The 21,164-nt window shown below is 41.8% G+C and overlaps 1 protein-coding gene across 1 annotated transcript in view; it reads right to left on the bottom strand.

The window, feature by feature from the left end:
• Positions 1-13,938, bottom strand: part of KDSR (3-ketodihydrosphingosine reductase) — a 46,192-nt gene extending 32,254 nt beyond the window's left edge. Inside the window, exons 1-3 of the mRNA XM_006122887.4 lie at positions 13,692-13,938; positions 6,526-6,615; positions 2,007-2,063 (exon numbers count right to left, since the gene is read on the bottom strand). Of these exons, the coding sequence (XP_006122949.1) occupies positions 2,007-2,063; positions 6,526-6,615; positions 13,692-13,802 (258 nt within the window). The 5' untranslated portion in view covers positions 13,803-13,938. The remainder of the gene's footprint in view (positions 1-2,006; positions 2,064-6,525; positions 6,616-13,691) is intronic.
• Between the last annotated feature and the right edge of the window lie 7,226 nt (positions 13,939-21,164).

Genomic DNA, 21,164 nt, shown 5'->3' with positions numbered 1-21,164 from the left:
AAAGAGCATTAAAAGAAACTACTCTGAAAAGTTAGTCAACCAATAACTCCCCAAAAAATTAGTATTTCATGGTCCCCATATTTCACCTTGTAGGCTCTGGTTGTTGAGGGTCTTCAACCAAAAATAAATCACAGTTGCTCCCAAAATTGAAAGGCAGCACTACAGAACTAAAGGACTTCGGTTAACATTCTAATGTTACCTACTGTAGCATTATTTAATATTACTCCACCCTGTGTTGGTGAACGGTACAGTTTCTTGATATTAGTACAATTCAGTTATTCTTAAAAATTAAAAAGTTTCTAAAAGCAATTTTTTCTATGGGCTTGTACAGTAAAACTCCAGTGGACCAGCATCCAGTGGTCCGGCACTCCTGATGGTCCGGCACCATCTGGAACCCGGAAGTGCTGCGGGCAGCCGGACAATTGGAGCTGCTCTGACCCAGGCTTCCCTGATTCAGCCGCTGGTCAGTTTCAGTAGCGGCTGACTTGGGGAAGTCTGGGGTAGAGCAGGTGGGGTGCTGCCGGGTTGGTCCCACAGCGCCGAGGGGTGCATCCCCCCCACTCCACCCCAGATCCCTCATAGCCCCCCCTGATGATGGTCCAGCATATTTGATAATCTGGCACCCACTGGGTCTTAAAGGTGCCGCATTATTGGAAGTGTACTGTATATTAGATGAATAAATATAGATTTACAGATCCTAAAGGTGCTAATTTGTAATATATGCTAGGAATAAAACATGCATCAAAGTCAAGACATGGGCTACAAATTAAGAATGTAAGTACCCATGAAAAATGTTAACTGATTAAATTTAATTTTAATTGTTTAACCGATTAATCTTCAGTGAGGCTGCTCCAGGGAGGGGTCCTGCCGGCCCTATTGCACCCTGAGCAGAAGTGTACTGCTTCAGCCCCACCGTGCCTTGGGCAGGCAAGCTGCTCCCTGGTCTGCACTTCCGGTTACCCTGTAATTATGCAAATAGGCTAATGCTCACTGGGTAGCCTTTTATATCCCTACTACAAATGCAAAAAAAAAAAAAATTAAAAGTTTAACGTGCGTGTATGTGTTTTGAAGATGCTCCTGGCACATGGCACTGATCTAGGACCAGCACTGATTATGATATAATCTTTAATTATATGATTATGTACTATTTTTTCCTTCATGTCCTAATCTATTTGCCAAACCATTTCTAGTTCTAACCTCCAATCCCTGCTGGGTGTTTCTCCCTAGTCTCCTTTGTTCCAAACTAGTCCCAGCTCTCCTCCTGCATCCTAGTTCTATTTGATTTGTCTCCCCTTCTCCTCTTTATCACTATCCCACTTGTTATCAGTCTCAGTTTCATTGCCCAGCTACAAACAAATCACTCCCTTCCTCTCCTCCAAGTTTCCCTCCATCAACCAGCCTCCAATTCCAGTCCTTCTCCCTCTCCTCTTCGTTCCTGGTCTCAAGCTTCTTGCCCAGGCCACAGGACTGCATCTCTTCCTCACTGCAATCCATCAGGCAGCTCTCTTAGCCTGACAGTCTCCCTGTTCTCAGTTCCGGGGTTCAGAAAACTATTTGAGTTCCCAAATCAATGATAGCTCTTATTTTGACTTAATTATTGAAGAATTTGAAAAGGATTAAAAAAATAGTTCCTCCTTTAAAATTAGCTGTATCGAGTCAGGGTTTTATATAAGACATCAACTATAGTTGTATTATACATATCCACACACACACACACACGCAACATTGCAGCCGATGACCTCACTAACATAACAGTTTGAAAGCAGGTCTGAGTATTATTTCATGTTAGCAATATCAACAGCAGCAGAGAAATCAGAATTTTGTATTGCATTAAGGCAAGTAAAATGCACCAAATATTAATTTGTAAACTTTATTTCAGGACATAATTATTTTAAAAGCAAGACTACCGAACTCATACAGTAGGATTCAGGGGTCCTTTTTTTCTTTTCTACAGTTATGCAGCACAATCGCTTAGTATTCAGTACACAGTGGAGGCAACATCTTACCTGTTTATCATTAACAGAGTATTTTTCAATTTCCTTCTTTGTCTGCAGCAGCTTGCTCTAAAGTTTATATATAAAGCACAGTTAAGGCACTGCAATCATGAGAATTTACTACTTTCCAATATTTCTCTGAAGTTAAAAACATTTCAGAAGGCTAACGACTGTTATTTTAGTTTGGTAAAAACAATTCTGCAATTGATAAATGTAAATGATCTCAAAATTGCTATTTTCATTAAACTTTCAAAACTGAAGTTTTTTGGTTTTTTTAAACACTTTCCTTTCTCCTAGCTATGAGGTTAACATCAGAAAAAAAACCTCTACAATGATGATAATGTTAAGGCTGAGATTGTACACTTAGTTATTTTTAATTACATGAAAGGATTAGGAATGTATATGTTATTGCTTCTAGGGATGTAAATAATCATTAAAATAGTTAACTGGATTAATTAAAATTACATCATTTAACTAACTTTTGGAGGGCTGGTGGATGGAAGCCAGAGCCAGAGTCCTTTCCAGCCAGTCTGCACCGGTGTGGCTGGAGCCCTTTCTGTTGGCCGAGCGTGGCCAGGGTTGGGGTCCCCTGCTTGGGCTGCTCCTACCTGGCCAGGGTTGGGGTCCCACCGACTCAACTCAGGCATAGCCCTGTCTGCCGCTTCCACACAGCCAAGGTCCCCCCAGCCCACCACAGACATGGCCCTGTTTGCTGCCCCAACACAGGGCTACTCCTTGCTGGTGTGGTTGGTCATACAGCTGACGGTAAGCATTCCGGTAAGCCTAATGCTTACCAGGCAACTGGTAACTTTTTACATCCCTAACTGCTTCATAGGTTATTGTTTATTTATATGACTGTTCAAAACCTACCAAAGAACATGTGGAACAACAACATACCAAACCCACCAATTATTTATTCCAAAATTGGAAACTGATAAGAAGAGTTTGAAATTTCACTTTTTCACTTGAGGGTAATTTTAAATGTATTAGAGTGGTCAAAATTATGCAAAAGACGTGTTTAAATATGTAAATTAAAACAATTAGATCTAACCTATAAAAATGCTAATTGTTTTGATGTTTAATTTCAAAGCTTGCTACAAGTTTCTCAATTTCTTTTCTCCTTCCCCTGTCAAATTTATTGAGAAATATCTGAAATCTGAAAGTTGTCAGTTCAGAAAATATCTATTTTTTTCCCCAATGGAAAAACTGAAGAATTTTTACAGTTGGTTAAAATTTTTAATAAAAAAGCGTTAAAAATTAGATGAGCGTCAATAGCAATAGATAAACCAAATCAAGAGAAAAGATATCATTAAATCAGGTTCAGGGTTTTTTTGTTTGTTTGTTTGTTTTGTTTTTTTGTTTATATCTTAAAATTATTAGTGGCCCCAAAAAAGTGTTTTCTGAATTCTAAGTAGTTATTTGTGAAATCCACCTCTTGGTTGACAATAAATTTGAAAGGCAGTAGCACAGGACCGACAATTCTGCAGTATATGATACACTATAATTGTAGGATTCACACCTATTCTTTATTTATGGGGGGGGGGACTTCAATTATCCAATCATCTGTTGGGAAAAATAACACAGCAGGGCACAAATTAACCAACAAATTCTTGGAATGTACAGTACTAGAACAGTTTTTTATTTCAGAAGATGAAGGAAGCTACTAGGAGAGAGGTTTTTCTAGCTGTGATTTTGACAGGGATGAACTGGGTGAGAATTTGAAAGGCAGCTTGGGTGAAAGTGATCATAAAAAGGATAGAATTCATGATTCTAAAGAATGGTAGGAGAGAGAACAATAAGAGGAAAAACAATTGAAGACAATTGTCAGTTTTTCAGAGAGACATTATGAAGGGCAAAAAGCAAACCATTCCACTATGTAGGAAAGATGTGATATATGGCAAGAGACCACTCAGGCTGGGAGACTGTAATCAAAGAGAGTCTTACTAAAAGTGGAAACTAAACCAACTTGCAAAGGATGAATATAAATAAATAACACAATTACGAAGGAACAAATATTAAAAGGCCAAGGCGCAAAATGAGCTCAAACTAGCTAGAGACATAAAAGGTAACAAGAAAACATTTACAAATACATTAGAAGCAAGAGGAAGACCAAGACAGGGTAGGCCCATTACTAAATAAAGAGGGAAAAACAGTAACAGAAAATGTGGAAATAGCAGAAGTACTTAATGATTTGTTGTTTTGGTTTTCAGCAAGACAATATTGGTAGTGGTTGGACAGCTATCATTATGAATGCCAGTGAAAATGTGACAGACGTTAAAACAGGAAAAAATTTAAAAACTACTTGGACAAGTTACATGTCTTTAAGTCACAAGAGCCTAATGAAATGCATCCATGAATACTCAAGGAGCTAACTGAGGAGCTATCTGAGCCATTAGTGATTTTCTTTGAAAAATCATGGAAGATGAGAAACTTCCCAGAAGAATGGAAAAGGGCAAATTTAATGCCTGTCTATAAAAAGAACAATCCAGAGAATTACAAACCCCTCAACTTAACTTCTGTATCCGGAAAGAAAATCAATTTGCAAACATCTAGAAGATAATAAGATGACAAGTAACAGTCTGCATGGATCTGTTAAGAACAAATCATGTAAAGTCAATCTGACAGCATTCTTTGACAGGGTAACTAGCCTTGTGGATGAGGAGGCAATGGCAGATGTAGTAAATATAGACTTCAGTGGTGTTTAATACAGTCTTGCACGACCTCATTAATAAAATAGGGAAATACAACCTAAATGGAGGTACTATTAGATGGGTATGTAATTGGTAGGATAACCATTATCAATACTTCACAATTATACTGGAAGAGCATAATGAGTTGAGTTCCTACGGTTCAGTTCTGGGTCCTGTTCAATATCTTCATAAATCATTTAAGTAATGGTATGGAGAGTACACTTTGTGAATGACACCAAGCTGGGAGGAACTGCAAATGCTTTGGAGGCTAGGATGAAAATGCAAAATGTTCTCGACATACAAGAGAAATGGTCTGATGTAAACATGATTAAATTCAATAAGGACAAATACAAAGTACTCTACTTAGGAAGGAATAATCAGTTGCACACATACAAAATAGGAAATTAATACTTAGGAATGAGTAATGAAGAGAGAAATCTAAGGGGTCATAGTGGACCATAAGCTAATTATGTGTCAACAGTACTAACACTGTTGCCAATATAACATAAAACAACACAACATCATTCTGGGATGTATTAGCAGGATTGTTGTAAGCAGGACACAAGAAGCAATTCTTCCACTATATTCCATACTGATTAGGCCTCAACTAGAGAAAGTGTGTCCATTTCTGGGCACCACATTTCAGGTAAGAAGTGGGGGGGGGGGGGGAGATTTAAGGTTTAGAAAATATGACCTATGAGGGAAGATTTAAAAAGTTGGGCTTGTGTGTCTGCAAAAGAGAAGATTGAGAAGGGACAAGACAACAGTTTTCAAGTACCTAAAAGTTTGCTACTAAATATGTTAAAATGCATTTAATTATGTAATCGTGTCACCACTGAATTTCAGTATAATATTAGAGTAAATAAGATAATTGCTATTCCCAAGGCTGTGTGCATACAATCACTAATGATCACTACTAAATTAGTTGCCTAGAGTCACAAATTTCACATCCACTGTATTTAAAAAAATCTTTAATTTCATGGTTTCAGATATTTAAATCTTAAATTTCAGCATTGTAACAAAACATGAACATGCATTTGAAAACAGCAAAAATATAAACATGTAAAGCCCTTAAGATTCAGCATTTCTAGAACTCCAGGTCCTAACCCAAAGGAGGGGTCATAAGACTATTAGCACTCTTACTTTGGCACTGCTTTCAGAGGTGGGTGGCTGGAGAGCAGCAGCAGCTGGCCAAGTGCCCAGCTCTGAAGACAGCAGCAGTAAGGGCGGCAATACTATGAACTCTACAATAGCCTTGTGACCTCCTTTTGGATTGGGAGCCCAGTTTGAGATATACAAAAGTACACGGTGTACTTTTACCCTATAGCATAGGGTTCTTTTAAAATATAAGGTAAAATTACATAACAGGCTAAATTTCACTGTGACACATTTTCATTGCCATAAATATCATAGGGCCCTACTAAACTGAACAACCTATGATAACATAAATTTTGTGTTCCCTAAGAAATAAAGACAGTAGAAACTAATCTTTTCCAAATGAAAGAAAAACTGCTAAGGAGGAAAAAAGTTACGTGTTCTTGAAAGTAACAGTTACAGGAAACAGAATAGCCTATGTAAATATAAACTTTTCAAGTCACTACATTTCTAAGAGAAGAGAAGTTCAGAATGTGTTTTAGTAATAAGCCAGTGTTTCATTCACTGTGTTCGGACAGTGACAAACGTAGGAGATTACTTCAATTAAAATATTCCTCAGAAACACAATACGAACAATTACAGCCAACCCTACATTATTTTAAACACATCCCTATTTTAAACTGTACCTCTATTTTAAACATGTTAAGACATAATTTAGTTTGTAAACATGCATATTAAAAAGTTACCTCATTTCTTGCAATCAGAGTTATAAATGCACCCTGTTTATAGCATTCAATAGCAACACATTTTCCAATTCCACTGGAACCCCCAGTTACCTAAAAAAAACAAAAAATTAAATTAAATTTAAAAAAAAACCCATAATTTAATTACTACTTGTAGCTTTACCAATAATCCATCGTACTCATCTCCCTAGCCCTGCAATCACAACCGGATTCTCAGAATTCTTAAGCATTCTCTGATATACCTCAATGATGACAACCTAGCAAAGATATATTGTAGAAAAGTGAATGTCACCCCCCCAGTAAGCGTATATACAATTTGATATTAATGTGTAATGTTTGTCCTACTGAAGCCTTTCATCTAGAACGGGGGTGGCCAACCCATTAAACGAAGCGAGCCGAAACAGCGGTGGAAAAAATGCGAAGAGCCGCACCAGCCAGAGTTGTTGAGTTAAAAACAAACAAACAAACAAAAAAAAACCCTAACCCTTTAAAAATGTTAGACTTTTGGCCACATCAGGCTCCATGATCATGCCGACACCATTTTGAATCACTGTGCCGGATGCCTCCCCTGCACCCGGGGGCCATCTGTACGGGTGCAGGAGTGGCTTCACAAGCCACCGGGAGGCTTTGTGAACCGTACTTTCAGGAGTGAAGAGCCGCATGATCTGGAATCTGAATGTATCTTTAGTCCGAACCCTAGACGTCACTTCCATATGACCTAAAGTTCTTATCTACTTCATGCAAATTTTATTTATCCAACTCAATTGTAACATACTGAGCTCTGTAAACAACTCATACAAAGATTTCTGTAGTAAAGCAAGACACTTCATAGCAAAGTTCCAATCAAAGCGAATGCTGAATTCCCCAAACCTTTAATCCAGTGGTCTCCAACCCTTTTAAGCATGAGATCACTTTAATTTAAGTGTAATCCAGGATCTACTTCAAACCCAAACAACCTTGCCCTAACTCCTTCCCACCCCTTCTCCAAAGCCCTGCCCATGCTCACTCCATCCTCTCTCTCCTATCCTCACCCACTTTTATCAAGACGGGGGCAGAGGGCTTGAGTGCAGGGCAGGGGATGTAGACACTGATCCTGGACTAAAGGATTTGGAGTGTGGGAGGGATTCTGTACCTGGGGCACAGAGTTGAGGTGCAGGAGGGGGTTCAGGAGTGTAGGCTCTGGGAGGTGCAGGGAGACTCAGGGCTAGGGCAGGTGTTGAGGGTTCAGGATTGGGGCTGGGGTTCATAATTCAGGCTCCAGCTGGGCACCACTTACCACAGGTGGGTGGTTATGCAGGGGATTAAGGCAGGTTCCTGCACCACTCCCAAAAGCATCCAGTAAACTCTCTTCATCCCTGCCCCCATCTTCTCTGTGGAGATGGGGTATAGGGTGGGGTACCCCGATATCTGCACCCCCCTTCCTCTTCTTCCTGTGCCCTGCACAGCAAGCAGGAGGATTCCGGGGGTGTGGGACAGCTCTAAGGCAGAGGGCAGGAGCAGCACGGCAATGTTGAGAGGGGCAGATGAAGTGCTGGCACTTAGCTTCCCAGCCAAACCTCCAAGATCTATCAGTAGATCCTGATCTACTGATTGATGACCACTGCTTTAATCTATACAGGGTGAACCTCTCTAGTCTGGCACTCTCTGCTTTGGCAACATCTGTGGTCCAACATGATTTTAGTTATATGGATGTTCACTTATCATTGGTGTGGATGAGTCTTCCACAATCCCAGAAAGTTTGTTTACAACCATGAGTCCTGGCTCTCAGTGTTCTGTACTGCAATATAGCTCTAATTTATCCTTAATTGTCATCTTAGATCCCAGTAAGCAGTGAAAGTGTTGTTAACGCTGCTAGAGCAGTGTTTCTTAAATCTTTTATGAGTAACACTGAGTATTTTTGGTTGCACCAAAAAAAAAAGTTGGGGGGAAAGTTATTGAGCAGAAAAAGGTTTGCCTGCCCCTTTAAGGGTGGCCATTTTTAACTGTTGTTCTCTGCAGCACACCAGCGTACCTCGGAATACAGTTTAAGAAACACTTTGCTAGAAAATATTGACCTCTCATGGTTTGGGACCTGTCAGGCCCCGAGGGAACAGATTAGAGAGGTTCAATCTGTAGTATTAACTACAGCGTCAAAGACTAAATCCAATGTTGCACATATGTAGTAGCAATAGAAATCAGTTGTGTAAAAATAACATAGCACAACTTTGCCAGTGAAGACAATCTTGAAAAACAGCCAAAGTTCACATTTATAGCCCATGATTTAAAGTACCTTCTTTGTTAAACAGTCAGTTCAACTAAATTATAAAATTGAATATAGCTACTGAATATTCATTCCTCTTTTGTGCTTGTTTTTTCTATTTGTTTTCTATTTCATTCAAATTGTAAGATATGTATGGTGGCTCTTATGGTTAGACATATTGAAAATGGATGTCAAAAATCACTTGGGTATTTTACTAATTTTAAAAAAAATTGGTATTTTAAAACTAAATTTTTCTCCTACTTTAAAAACAAGAAATCCAATAAGTTAAATAATTGAGTAAAATTCAGCTGCTCTTATACTTTAATATTATTTAACTTTTAAATGCAGTAGCTGAGCAATATAATTAACAAAAGTCTAATATTTCAAAATAGCTAGTATAATTTCCTTTTCATGATTCTTTTAATTTGTTTTAAAGGGATTACGGAAATAACTTTGTGATTGTTTTGTCGACTAAAGCAGAAGCCATTTTCCTACCACACTCCTCTCCAAAAAGACTTAAAATTAAGAAATATTAAAACTGGCTCTTACATCATTCTTTTCATAGAAGGATTTCAAAACTCTTCCAAGAGAAAGTTACTTTCTCCATAATGCATATGAGGCAATTACATCCCTATTTTAAACTACATCTCTATTTTACAACACTTTAGGACATTACTAACTAATTTAACATATATATAAAACATTTCTTCATTTCTTGCAATCAGTTGTAAATGCATGTTCTTATAGCAAACAGTAGCAACACATTTTCCCAAACTTAACACAGAGCTGAGGCAGCAAAAAGATGCTGAACAGTTAGGTCTCCTGATATCCAACCTGGCACTCTACCCGTTAAACCATACGGCCTCCTCGCCTGCCTCTACCAGTACCTACAATTGCATGATTTTATAAAAAGGCTATCCCTAACTTGTGTTTCATTCCCAGAAGCAGGAGGGAATTAAATGTCAGAATTCCTGGGCTCTGTTCTGGTAATTTATGAAAAAGACATGTGAAGGTGTCTAATTTGCAACAGTATTCCTTATTTCTGTGCGAAATATGAAAACAGGAAACTCCTGTACGGATCGATTAATGCAGTTTACATGGATTAACATTAAATTGCATTTAAACACCACAGCATGACCAGGATTCCCAAACAACTTCATAAATTTGAAAACTATGTTCAGTTCAAGCCAGCCAAAATTAATTTCTAAATTAAGCCATTACAGTAAAAATTTTCCTGAACACAGGTAGGTCTACAAATGTATCTGTTAAAAAAATAATACTTTATGATGAAACACCAGTTAAAAAATATTTACATGAACAATTTTAGAATCCACAAAATCATGCTGGAGCAAATGTTCTTCAATAATTAATTTTTAATTATGCAGTTACATCTTATGAATTATTTTTGTCATGCAATTCCTTTAATAACAACAGTATAAAAGTTCTATGTTTCTGTGTGCGGAATGGTAATATAAACAGGATCCCAGAACCTTCTCCTTATGACACAGTCACCAAAGGGTTTTTTAACCTAATGTACCACATGGTACACATTACATTTCCTAATTTTAGATTTGAAATGGCCATTATCAAGACTGAAATGCCTATAAACGGAGATGCCTTAAAATAGGGATGTTAAGGACTACTTGACTAGTCTACTATCCGATAAGCAAATGCTTAATCAGATAGTCAAAAGGATGGGTGACTAGCCACTTCCCCTCCCTCTCCACTGCCTTTATCAGATAGAGGCAGAAAGAGGGAGGGAGAAGTGAGAGGTACTTCAAAGCGGCAGCGCCACACGGAGCCCAGGGTCAGCTGCTCCGTGTGCTGCTGCCGCTTTGAATGCTATGGGGAGCCCAGCGGCAGGCTCCTCATGGCATTTCAAAGTAGCAGCACTGCTTGGAGCTCAGGATCAGCTGGGGACTCCCCAGCTAACCTGGGCTAAGTGTGGTGCTGCCACACTGAAACACCGCTGCAGTGTTTCAAAGGGGCAGTACTGCATGGAGCAGCTGACCCCGGGCTCCATGTGGTGCTGCCGCTTTGAAGTACCTCTCTCTGCTCCCTCCCTCTTGCTGCCTCTATCAACTAATTGAATAGTCGATGCAAAAATGCACCGACAATTCGATTAGTCAATTACATGATACCTAACATCCTTAGCCTTAGAAAGTTTTGCTGTAAAGTTCTGTTAGTCATCCCACTTAGTAATGTGTTATGTTTTTGGAAAAAGTATGACTAAACTCATTAAAAGAACACTTTAAAATGGAGTCACTTAAAGTTTGTGGGGCTTTTTCTTTTTAAAAAGGCTTAGATTTTTCCCATTTAAGAATTCTGAAACATAAGAGTAGCTTTTAGAAAAGGTAAATACTTTAACAACAATAGATAAACCTAAGGATGTAGGTACTGTATGTATGAGAAATGGCAATACAAAATTATTATGTGGCTTTATAAAATTCAGGGACATCCTAGTTATCTGTTCAATATTATACCGAGCTCAATCAACATAAGTACAGTGATAGGGCAAGAATCTCACCCTTGTTATAGCCCCTTTATGTTGTGAGAGAGGATCAGAAAAGCACAATGAAACCTTAAAAACCTCTGACTGTACTTAGGGAGGGGCTTCTATGCTACTAGCAATGTGAAAACAGCTGTTTAGTTTGCCTTTGGATGACTTTATTGTATGCCCTAGCCCACAGGAGGCAAGGAGGGGATTTCGCAGGGACTGGAGAAGTCTGGGCAAAGATTTTAAGTAGCACTATATCCCTCAGTATTGGGTTTGCTGCTGTAACTTAGGCAGGTCTCCAGGGCTGGTGGCTAGGGAAGTTTGCAGAATACTCCAGATTGTGAGGGTGAAAAGGTAGCTCCCAGGCCTAGGAGTTCTCTACTGTGCCCATTAGAGATACAATGCAAACTACCCCCCAGTGGCTTTAGTCCACTTGTATTTAAAGGTTTGACCTCAAGAGATGCTGAGCGAAATGCCCGTAGAAATCTATAGAATCATGGATGCTCTGGCAAATGTAATTAAACTGTAACTTCCCTATAAAAGAACATAGTTTATTTTATGCATTTAAAGCAACCTATAGCTTCCTATCCCTGCCATCAAGGTCCAACTTTTCCCCAACATTCCCTATTTATCTGAGCACAGGCTTCCACCATACTCCCTCACACCTTCTAAAAACTCACTACCCTACCATGATACTAACAAGCTGCTTATGGAGATGAGAGGTATTTTTAATTTTTTTTAAAAGAAGGACATGCTACCTGACCACTTTATTTGTATGTTGTATCCATTTTCCTCCACACTCTGATTTAACTTGACGAGAATAAATCTTAAGACTATATGTGTTTTTGTGTTTGTGCAAACTGTACCTCTATGCAGATGCTACTGGAAACAATAAATATGAAATATCCAGTAAATCCAGGGTTATAAATGTCATTAAAGACTAAAATTCAATTTAGCAATATAAGATCCTGAAGGTTGTATACATTTCTAGTGAGTCAGATGCATGCCTTCTGTCATGTCTAGGTGACCATCAGCTGACAAAGAAAGAATCTCTCTCTCATGGCTTAGACATATTTAAGATAGTATTGTGTGCATTGGGGATGTCTATCATCTAGGGATGTAAGCGACTAGTCACTTACCCCTCCTCCCCTTACTGCCTCTATCAGAGGCAGCAAGGGTGGGGAGCAGGTGCTGATGCTGGGGGGAACCTGCTTAAAAGCTGGTTCTCCCCCGCCAGCACCCATGGTGAGCAGGAAAGGCAGGAGGATAGTGGGGACCAGGCGCGAGCCAGGAACCAGCTGATTCCCAGCTTGCGTCCAGTACCAGACACTGTGCCTCTGATTTTTAAATGTATTAAGAGCCTGACGGTTCTTAATACATTTAAAAATCAGAAGTGCAGCAGGGGGGACCCAGTGTGAGCTGGGAATCAGCTGCCCTAGCTCACGCTGGGTCCCCCCTGCTGCGCTTTAGCTGTAATATATTTACAGGGCAGAGCTGCAGCGGCATTAGCTCCTGGGCCGGAAGCTAACCCCGCTGCAGCTCCCCTGCTTATCAACTAATCAACTAGTGGATGGAAAATCCATCAACTAGTCCATTAGTTGATTAAATCTAACATCCCAAATATCATCTAGGGCACAGATAGCAGCTCCACAGTTAAGAGATACCTAAGTACTCAGCTACTACAATGAGGGTAACAAATATAAATCCCTTGGAGTAAGAGATGTGATTACCTCCATCCCCAATTAAACTATGCTATCACTTAATGCTGACTGAACAGGACAATCAGTTATATGGTTATCATCATCGCCACCATCTAATTGTACCATGGGAGTGATTTTTAAACTGATCCTCCAATCCCTTTTAAGCCAAAGGCAGAGGCTGAAACAAACTTCTTTTGCTAGGTCTCCCTATCAAGGGAGGAGGGAGGGCAGGCAACTAAGGGTCAAGGAATCTTGCTCTTACAGCAAACTGTCACACACACAAACATACATATAATTTCATACTATGTTCATGTGTGTTATACTCCCAACCCACACACTTTGTTCAAGTATATAGGTACATGGTATACACACACCTATTTATTTCTCACACTAAGCATATGACTATAGATGCATATACAAATTTATCATACACACCATACACCCCCTTCCCTTGTGCATATATATATATATATACACACACACACACACACACACACATATATACCCTATACACCATCCCACTACACCCCCGGTACAAACCATACGGGTGCGCGCGCATACACACACACACACACACACAGAGCAATGTCCTCCCAGGTGCCCCTCCCCGCGCCCACCATAAACCACGGCAAGGAGGCAATTTCGCCACCACCCCAGCCTGGCCCCGGGGCCGCCCGCCCCGCAGGGCGAAGGGGCAGGACGGAGGCAGGCGGGCGCCCCTCCCCCCACTCACCACGACGTGGGCGCCGGGCAGCTTGAGGGGCTTGGGGCTGATGAGCGGCGACACCATGTAGAGCAGCAGCACCAAGGCCACGACGCAGGCGGCCGCCAGCAGCAGCAGCATGGCTCGGGGCGGGCGGGGCTGCTCCGGGGGGGCCGCGACCGACACCGCCAGGGGCCAGGTTGCTCCGCAGCGGCGGCCGCTGCAGCCACGGCCCCTAGGCTGCCACTGACACGGAGGGGCGGGCGGGGGGAAAGGGCGGGCAGAGGCTCCGCTCCGTGATTGGCCCGCGGGGAGGCTGAGCAGAGAGGGGATTGGGTCGGAGCAAAGTGGGGCGGGAGCCTGCCCTAGGATTGGTCAGCAGGGCGGAAGGTGCTCGGGGATTGGCCCCCTGTCGGTGCGTCCTGGGTCACAGTTCGTTAGAGGCGAGGGGAGGGGTGTGTGCGAAGGAGGAGCCTGCGCGCGCTCCTGGCCGGCTTGGCCCTAGCGGTCTAACGGCTGCCTGACGCGCGCGGGGAAGAAGCCGCCGCTGCGCCTGCGGATGCCTCGTCCCTCATGGCTCCCGCCCCGCCCCGCCCCCTGCTGGCGGTTGGTACTTTGTGTCCCCCTCCTCCTCCGCCCTGGCAGGAAATTTGGGCACCGCCGGGCTCTGATTAGCCGGTGCCGCGCGCCCGTCGCTGGGCGGGACGCAGGGATTTGAGCCCGTGGCAAGTGGGCAACCAAGAAAGAACAATGGGATAGGCCCTCAGAGAGCTGCTGGCCACGGTTACTCCCCGCTGTAACCAATGGGGAGGGGGTTAAGCATATGGGCTCCTTGGGTTTTCTCAGCCTAGGAAATAATGACTGGTCTTCTCAATAAGAAGCACCCACAGATTATATTACTAATAATAGTTGTTACGCAGCCCCAAAGGGATTAACCAAGACAGAAAAAGAAGAAGGGTGTGAAAAATGAGACTAGAGGTAGCGAGTGGGAGGAGAACTGGAGCTGAGATGTTGGCAAGGTCCAGGCACAGTTTTGAAGAGGAGGGCAAAGAGCCTGAATTTGATGCAGTGAAAGGTAGGATGCCACTGATGAGATTTGTAGGGCCCTGTAAATCGACAGATATCTATCATATTTGCAGATGGGATGAGGATACTCAGGGGCTACGTCTACATTGCAGGCTTGTTGCACAAGATGGCGGTTCTTGCGCACAAACTTGCAGAGCATCTACACTGCATGTGCGTTCTTGTGCAAGTACATTTACAGTAAAGCGTCAGAACAGAGGGCTTCTTGCGCAAGAGTTAGACCTCTCCCCACGAGGAATAGGCCCTCTTCTGCAAGAGCTCTTGCGTAAGAAGGCAGTGTGAATGGGCAACGGGTTTTTTTGCACAAGAAACTCCTATGGCTAAAATGGCCATCAGAGCTTTCTTGCACAAGAGAGCGTCCACACTGTCATGGACGCTCTTGCACAAAAGCACATCTCTTGCGCAAAAGTACATGGCTGTGTGGACGCGCTCTTGTGCAAGAACTCTTGCACAAAACAGTTCTTGCACAAGAAGCCTGCAATGTAGATGTAGCCATTTTGTATCTGCGCAGAACTCCAGAGATTTGGGTGGGAGTTGGCATGAAGTGAGAAAAGAAAAATGATTTTAGCTTAATTGTTCTGAATAGAAATCTGAGGAACCAAGGGAGGATGAATTATATTTGTTGGGAGGCTACCAACATGATAAGTATTTTAGCAGTAGGAATGTAAAGTAAATAATGATTGATGGTAAGGGAGGCTTAGTGAGAATGTGGGAGAAACAGGGTGCATCTACACAGCAGGCCTTAGCTTGAAATAAGCAATTCAAATTGAGCTACGTCAGTTGCGTAGCTTATTTCAAAATAGGGAGCGTCTACACAGCACTTATTTCGAAATAGAGCACTCTTCCTCCGACTTCCCTTATTCCTCATACAATGAGGATTACAAGAGTCAGAGTAAGAAGTCCTCCAGCTTGACTATTTTGATACTCTTTCAAAATAACTGCCTGTTGTGTAGACGCAGACTAAGTTATTTCGAAATAGTGCTAGTTATTTCAAAATAGCGTTGCAGTGTAGACGTACCCAGAGAGACCAGCCAAAAGCTGTCCAAGGTCATCTAGCCACATATAACATTGGGCCCCTTTGCTATCTCGATTCAGAACAGGAAATAGTTTGGACACTACATGGATGGAATTAATGATTTAATGGAGGACAAAAATCCATTCTCTGGACATCTCCACAGTATTTAACACGGTCAGCCCAAAGATACCATTGTTCCGTCATAGGGAGGCACAGTAAAAGCTGACTGTTACAAACACCAGAATTATGAATTGACCTGTCAACTGCACTTCTCATTTGGAACCGTATGCAATCAGTCAGCAGCAGAAGGGAAAAAATAGGGAAAATACAGTACTGTGTTAAACAGAAACATCTACAAAAATAAAGGTACTATAACTAGAGTCCCAAGTGGTCTCAGGTTGAATTCTGTCCATATATCTATTCGGTATTTATATGTAGCCACTACGCCTATTCCTACACTGCAATTAATACCCACTGGCTCAGGCTCATGATGCCTGGGCTAAGGGACTGTTTGTGGTTTAGATATTTGAATTGGGCTGTTGCCTGGACTCTAGGGGTGTGTCTAGACTACATGCCTCCTTCGACGGAGGCATGTAGATTAGCCAGATCGGAAGAGGGAAATGAAGCCGCGATTAAAATAATCGCGGCTTCATTTAAATTTAAATGGCTGCCCCGATCTGCCGATCAGCTGTTTGTCGGCAGATCGGGGCAGTCTGGACGCGATGCCCCGACAAAGAAGCCTTTCTTCATCGGCACAGGTAAACCTGGTTTCACGAGGCTTACCTGTGCCGATGAAGAAAGGCTTCTTTGTCGGGGCATCGCGTCCAGACTGCCCCGATCTGCCGACAAACAGCTGATCGGCAGATCGGGGCAGCCATTTAAATTTAAATGAAGCCGCGATTATTTTAATCGCGGCTTCATTTCCCTCTTCCGATCTGGCTAATCTACATGCCTCCGTCGAAGGAGGCATGTAGTCTAGACACACCCTAGGACCCTGAGAGGTGGAAGGCTCCCAGAGGTAGGGCTGCAGCCACAGACAAACATCTATACAGAATAAACAGCATCTTAGCTTGCGCCCTGTGAGTTGGAGTCAGTTGGCATGAGCCAGCCATTGGTTTATAATTGCACTATAGAAATACCCTGCAACGATGTGTGTGTGTGTGTGTGTGTGTGTGTGTATGTATGTGTGCATGGGTGTACACATTCGGTCAACATCTGATCACACCTAGTGTCAAAGATATCTCCATGATCAGATTAGTTTACTATATATTAGTTTCTTCTCTGTTTTGTAAATCTTCCAGGCTTCCTCAAAAATTCTTGTATATATGACCCAGGCTATGTCTAGACTGCAAAGAAAAGTTGAAAAAGATACGCAAATTGCAAACCTCAATTTGCGTATCTTTTTCTGCTTTTCTTTCAGAAGAGGCTTTTCCGGAATTTGACCCATCTACATGGGGCCAAATTTCAGAAAAACCTCTTTCGACACATCCCTTCTTTCTCATAGAATGAGGATTACAGGGATGGTGAAAGAACATGTCCAGTTTTTCAGAAATTGTTCTGAAAAAGCAGACTTATTCCTTGGACGTGTGTTTCTTGGTTGTGTTCTTTGGATGTGGTATCCCAGAAAAGCTCTGCAGTGTAGACATAGCCCCAGAAACATTCAGTTATTTGCTGTGTGATGTGTGGTATGCATTTAAGAAAAGGCATAACATTAATTAGTAGTAGTATGGTAATTTGAGGATGTAGTTGATGAGGTAATCATCATCCCCGGCCTGAATAAACTGAAATGTGTGTATAGCACATACACTTCAAGGGAAAAGGTCATACATATATAATATCTAGATTAACGTGACCTAATTAAAGCTGTTGTAACAACCATAATTGCATATGCCCTTAATTTTGTGCATTTAACATCTCAACCAAAATCTAGTAATAACAAATTATGTTACAGGTTGAAGAATATGGAAAAAGATGTGTTATTTGTAGTGACCAAGGGCTGCTGGTAATTTAGTATCAAAGTAACTTAATGGGATGGTGTAGCATATAAATGATGTTCCGCTCAAAATGGCTACCACTAAAAGTGTCCTTTTTACCGCTTTCTTAGTAAGAAAATATCCCCAAAATACAACCAATACCTGTGGGAAGATCAACCCATGTAGTGATCAATGGCTTGATGTCTGGTTGGTGGTTGGTGTCAAGTGGAGTGCCCAGAGGTTGGTTTTGGGTCCGGTTTTGTTCAATATCTTTATTAATGACCTGGATGAGAGGATGGAGTGCACCCTCATCAAGTTCACAGATGACAGTAAGATAAGGGAAGAGGTAGTTATATTGGAGGATAGGGATAGCATCCAGAGTTACCTAGACACATTGGAGGATTGGGCCAAAAGAAATCTGGTGAGGTTAAACAACGACAAGTTCAGAGTCCTGCACTTGAGATGGAAAAATCCCAGGCACTGTTACATTCTGGGGACTGACTGACTAGGCAGCAGTTTGGCAGAAAAAGACCTGAGGTTTACAGAGGAAGAGAAGCTGGGTATGAGTCAACAGTGTGCCCTTGTAGCCAAGAAGGCTAACGGCATATTAGGGAGGAGCATTGCCAGCAGATCTAGAGAAGTGATTATGCCCCTTTATTTGACACTGCTGAGGCCACATCTGGAATATTGCATCCAATTCTGGGCCCTCCATTACAGAAAGGATGTGGACACATTGGAGAAAGTCCAGCAGAGGGCAACAAAAATGATTAGGGGGTGGGGCACATGGCTTATGAGGAGAGGCTGAGGGATTTGGGTTTATTTAGTCTACAGAAGAGAAGAGTGAGGGGGGATTTGATAGCAGCCTTTAACTTCCTGAAGGGGGCTTCCAAAGAAGATGGAGAGAGGCTGTTCTCAGTGGTGACAGATGACAGAATGAGGAGCAAAGGTCTCAAGTTGCAGTGGGAGGAGGTCTAGGTTGGATATTAGGAAAAACTATTTTACTAAGAGGGTGGTTAAGCACTGGAATGGGTTATCTAAGAAGGTCGAAGAATCTCCATCCCTAAAGGTTTTTAAGTCCCAGCTTGACAAAACCCTGGCTGTGATGATTTAGTTAGGATTGGTCCTGCCTTGGGCAGGGGGTTGGATATGGTGACCTCCTGAGGCCTCTACCAACCCTAGAAGTCTATGATGCAATTTCATATCCACCAGCTGAAGGGAAAAGTGCAGGTAGGCAGGTTGCAGATTCTAGAACATGGGTTCCCAAACTGGGGGGCATGAAGAAATTCTGGGGGGGGGGGAAGGGGCACGAGGCGACCCAGTCAATCCCACCCCAAGTTTTGCTGCTACTTTTTTGGGGGGGATGTGAGGGTTTCTCAAAAATCAGAAAGGGGGCGTGATGCCGAAAAGTTTGGGAACCACTGCTCTAGAAATAGTGCTAGTATGTCTGCCTATCTCCCATTCCTCAATACGGCACTGACCAGCAAATTATAACAAACAGGGACCAGATAACTGGAGCAATAGCTCTTCTCCCCCTTCAGTGGACTGCATTGTGGTGAAAGTCCTTGGTGTGACCTGGATCTAGCCAAGGCTCACTGTGGGTAAGAAAATAAGAAACAACATCAGCTCTGGTTGCCTCCTGGACAGTTTTTGTATTTCCTTCTGTGGTTAAAAGATGTGCTGAGGTTGGGGTTTTTTCTCCGCTTGGGACCTATTTGAGGGCTTTACCATTCACATACCCCATAAACTGAACTGTGGCAGAATACTGGGGAAAGAAAAAAGATAAAATAAAAATACACATATTGTGGATTTTTTTTAAATGGTTCTCGAAAATATTAGCTATAGTCTGCGGAAGGACATTTTATTGGTCGGCTGGAGGTGGAGAGTGACCATTTTTTGGGGGTCTCAGAGCTGGCCAGCAGTTCTTAGGCCCAGAACCTTACAGATATTTAGGCATCTAACTTCTATTGAAATTAGGGATGTGAATGGTTAACCAGTAAATATCACCTGTACTGGGTGATGCTTACCAGTTACAGTTAGCTGGTGGGCCTGGTCTGGCTGAAGCAAACCTGCCCATGCTGGGTTGGAATCCCCTCCCCCCATTTAATTGGTTAACTGTTTAAACATAATGTTTAACAAGTTACTTGATGAACCAGGACTTTACATCCCTAATTGAAATGAGTGGGATTAGATGTTTCAATATCTTTGAGAATCTGAGCCTTGTTCTGTTTTTCAAAAAGATTAAGGGTGAGATCGTCAAAGGTATCAAAGCACTGAACCTCACATTTCAAAACAAGTTAGATGCCTACATTCTTTTGAGGATCTGGGCCTATGAACTTCCTTCCCCCGTCTAAACATCCTTTCTGTTGTAATTACTAGTGTGTGACACACACGAGAACTGGTATGATAATGATGTTTGTTTCCTGGTTCCAGTCCCGCAGATTAAGATTACCCATAACTTGGGTCCCAGGCCTACTATGGGATTTTGGCTTCCAATAGAATCAGTCTTGTAATGATGGGAAAACCTTCAGATATACTGACTGTGCAGTCTGGAGGTTGATTTTCTGCTTCTTCACCTTCTTGAGAAGAACAGTCAGTCTCCGCTGTTGCAGGAGGTAGGCAGATACCATATCAACCAGAAACAGCCAACACAGATTAATGCAGCCAATAATAAAATACACAGCTAGATGCATCTGGGATAGAGGTCAGGGCAGAATTCTCAGTCCTGTGATCCAAAAATCATATGGCAGGCATCAAAAAGCATAAAATTGTTTCAAAATAACAAGATTAAAAAAGAAAATGATAATAAATGTTGGCTTGTTTTTATTTTCCTTCATGCCTATGATCCTTTACATGTAGAAGCTTTCCTTCACAACCATGTAGGGCTAGAAACTTTATCCTTGGGTTTTATTTAAGTATCTTCTTCCCTCCCTCTTAGCTGACAGTCGGGGATGGTATGATATGACTTTAGTAGTATGAGGGCAGGATGCTAACAGTTTATTTTCCAAAAGTGAACATCATATTCCACTTGTGATAGGATGTATACTGGGAGGGAGGAGAGTGAACAATGAAAAAAGATACTGGTCTGCATGATATGCAGTGGTTACATCACAACAAGTTTCCTCACATGTAGCTACTTTGAAACTACTTTAGGGCTAATTGTATTTAATTTAAGAAACCTGACTGGTGTGGAAACCAACATTTTTGTTCTTTGGACTATACATCTCTGAACTGAAGATCCTAGTAAATCATCATGGGATATGTTGTGATATCCCAGCTATATTAAATGTGTATCCTTGAATCCTCTAGGGCTTCCCTTATTTACTACATCTACTTCTTTGCTGTTAGCACCCACTCTTCTGCCAACTCGTAGTAAGAGCTTGGCATGTGTTGAACAAATTTGCCAAAAATAATTGCAAAAATGAAAATGAGTCA

The sequence above is a fragment of the Pelodiscus sinensis genome, chromosome 2 (genome assembly GCF_049634645.1).
Source record: "Pelodiscus sinensis isolate JC-2024 chromosome 2, ASM4963464v1, whole genome shotgun sequence".
Lineage (NCBI taxonomy): Eukaryota > Metazoa > Chordata > Testudines > Trionychidae > Pelodiscus > Pelodiscus sinensis.
The sequence above is the reverse complement of the archived record's forward strand: the minus strand, read 5'-3'. Positions and strand labels throughout refer to the sequence as shown.